The sequence below is a fragment of the Merops nubicus genome, unplaced genomic scaffold (assembly GCF_000691845.1).
Source record: "Merops nubicus isolate BGI_N331 unplaced genomic scaffold, ASM69184v1 scaffold25843, whole genome shotgun sequence".
NCBI lineage: Eukaryota > Metazoa > Chordata > Aves > Coraciiformes > Meropidae > Merops > Merops nubicus.
Window position 1 is genome coordinate 9,186 of NW_008601348.1, and position 1,035 is coordinate 10,220.

The following is a 1,035-nucleotide window of genomic DNA, read 5'->3' on the forward strand; positions in this document are numbered from 1 at the left end:
TGGAGCCTGTGGGACACCACAGGACGGTCAGCAGGGACCGGTGCCACTGCAGCTAGCTCAGAAAGCCCAGCAGGGAAAGCTGGATTTTGGATGGAGTCCCCCATCCACCGTCCCCAGCCCAGAACCGGGCCTAGTTGGGGCTCCCAAGAGAGAGCAGCAGTGATGGGGTCATAAAGACATGCCCAGCCACCCCAGCAGCAGCATGATGTTCCCCATGCTGTCTCTCCCCAGCACCCCACCTTTCCCAGCAGTCCTTACCAGCACCTCCACCCTGCAGGAACTTCAACCCCACATAGATGCAGACAGTCCAGGCCAGAGAGTGCCAGGGAGACCCCTCTGTCAGTTCATTCACTGGGGAGAGAGAGGCAACGGTCAGGGCAGAGCAGCAGGAAGCATGTCCACGTGCCCCAGGGAACCAGCCCCAGCACCCAGCTCTGGTCCCTGACCCCCAGACCCTGATCCTAACAGGTCCCTGCAGCCCCCAGGCCACTCGTGACACCTCCCAGCTCTTGGTGGGGCAGCATCACACACCAAACTCCAGGTGCCTCACCAATGTTCTTGTAGTAGATGGGGACGAAGACATTGATGGCTCGCTCCAGCCCCATAAGCGCCATGCAGAACAGCACCAGCCCCTGCAGCAGGTGGTTGCCCCTCGGCCACATGTATGGCACTAGCAGCCGCAGCTTCCTCCGGAAATCCTTCCAGGTGGAGGTGGTCCTGCCAGCAAGGCAGGAGCGGCTGGGAGAGAGCAGAGCGAGGGGTCACTGCCCCAGCACTTCAGCCCAGCTGGCAATGTCCCCGGGGGACCCCCTTCCCAGAAAACCATCCCTGTCCTCCCAGGGTCCCCACTCCACCCTCCCAGCAGGACTGCAACCTGCTGACAGCAGGCAGGGAGCTTGGGCGGGCCCAAACCTTGCTCCTCCCTGGTCTCCTGAAGATGCTGATCCCATGGCAACTGTATTTCCATTTTGTCTCTAGCTCCTCCCTGGCCATGTCCCAGAACTGCTCCCTCACTGGGACTCACCTGGCTGTTCT

At 61.4% G+C, this 1,035-nt stretch overlaps 1 protein-coding gene across 1 annotated transcript in view; it reads right to left on the reverse strand.

Moving 5' to 3' along the window:
- Positions 1-1,035, reverse strand: part of ABCB6 (ATP-binding cassette, sub-family B (MDR/TAP), member 6 (Langereis blood group)) — a gene marked incomplete at its 5' end in the record, with an annotated part of 5,540 nt that overhangs the window by 3,567 nt on the left and 938 nt on the right. The window contains 3 exon segments of the mRNA XM_008937979.1: positions 259-351; positions 551-764; positions 1,004-1,035. The exon segment at positions 1,004-1,035 is cut by the window's right edge and continues 112 nt beyond it. Of these exon segments, the coding sequence (XP_008936227.1) occupies positions 259-351; positions 551-764; positions 1,004-1,035 (339 nt within the window).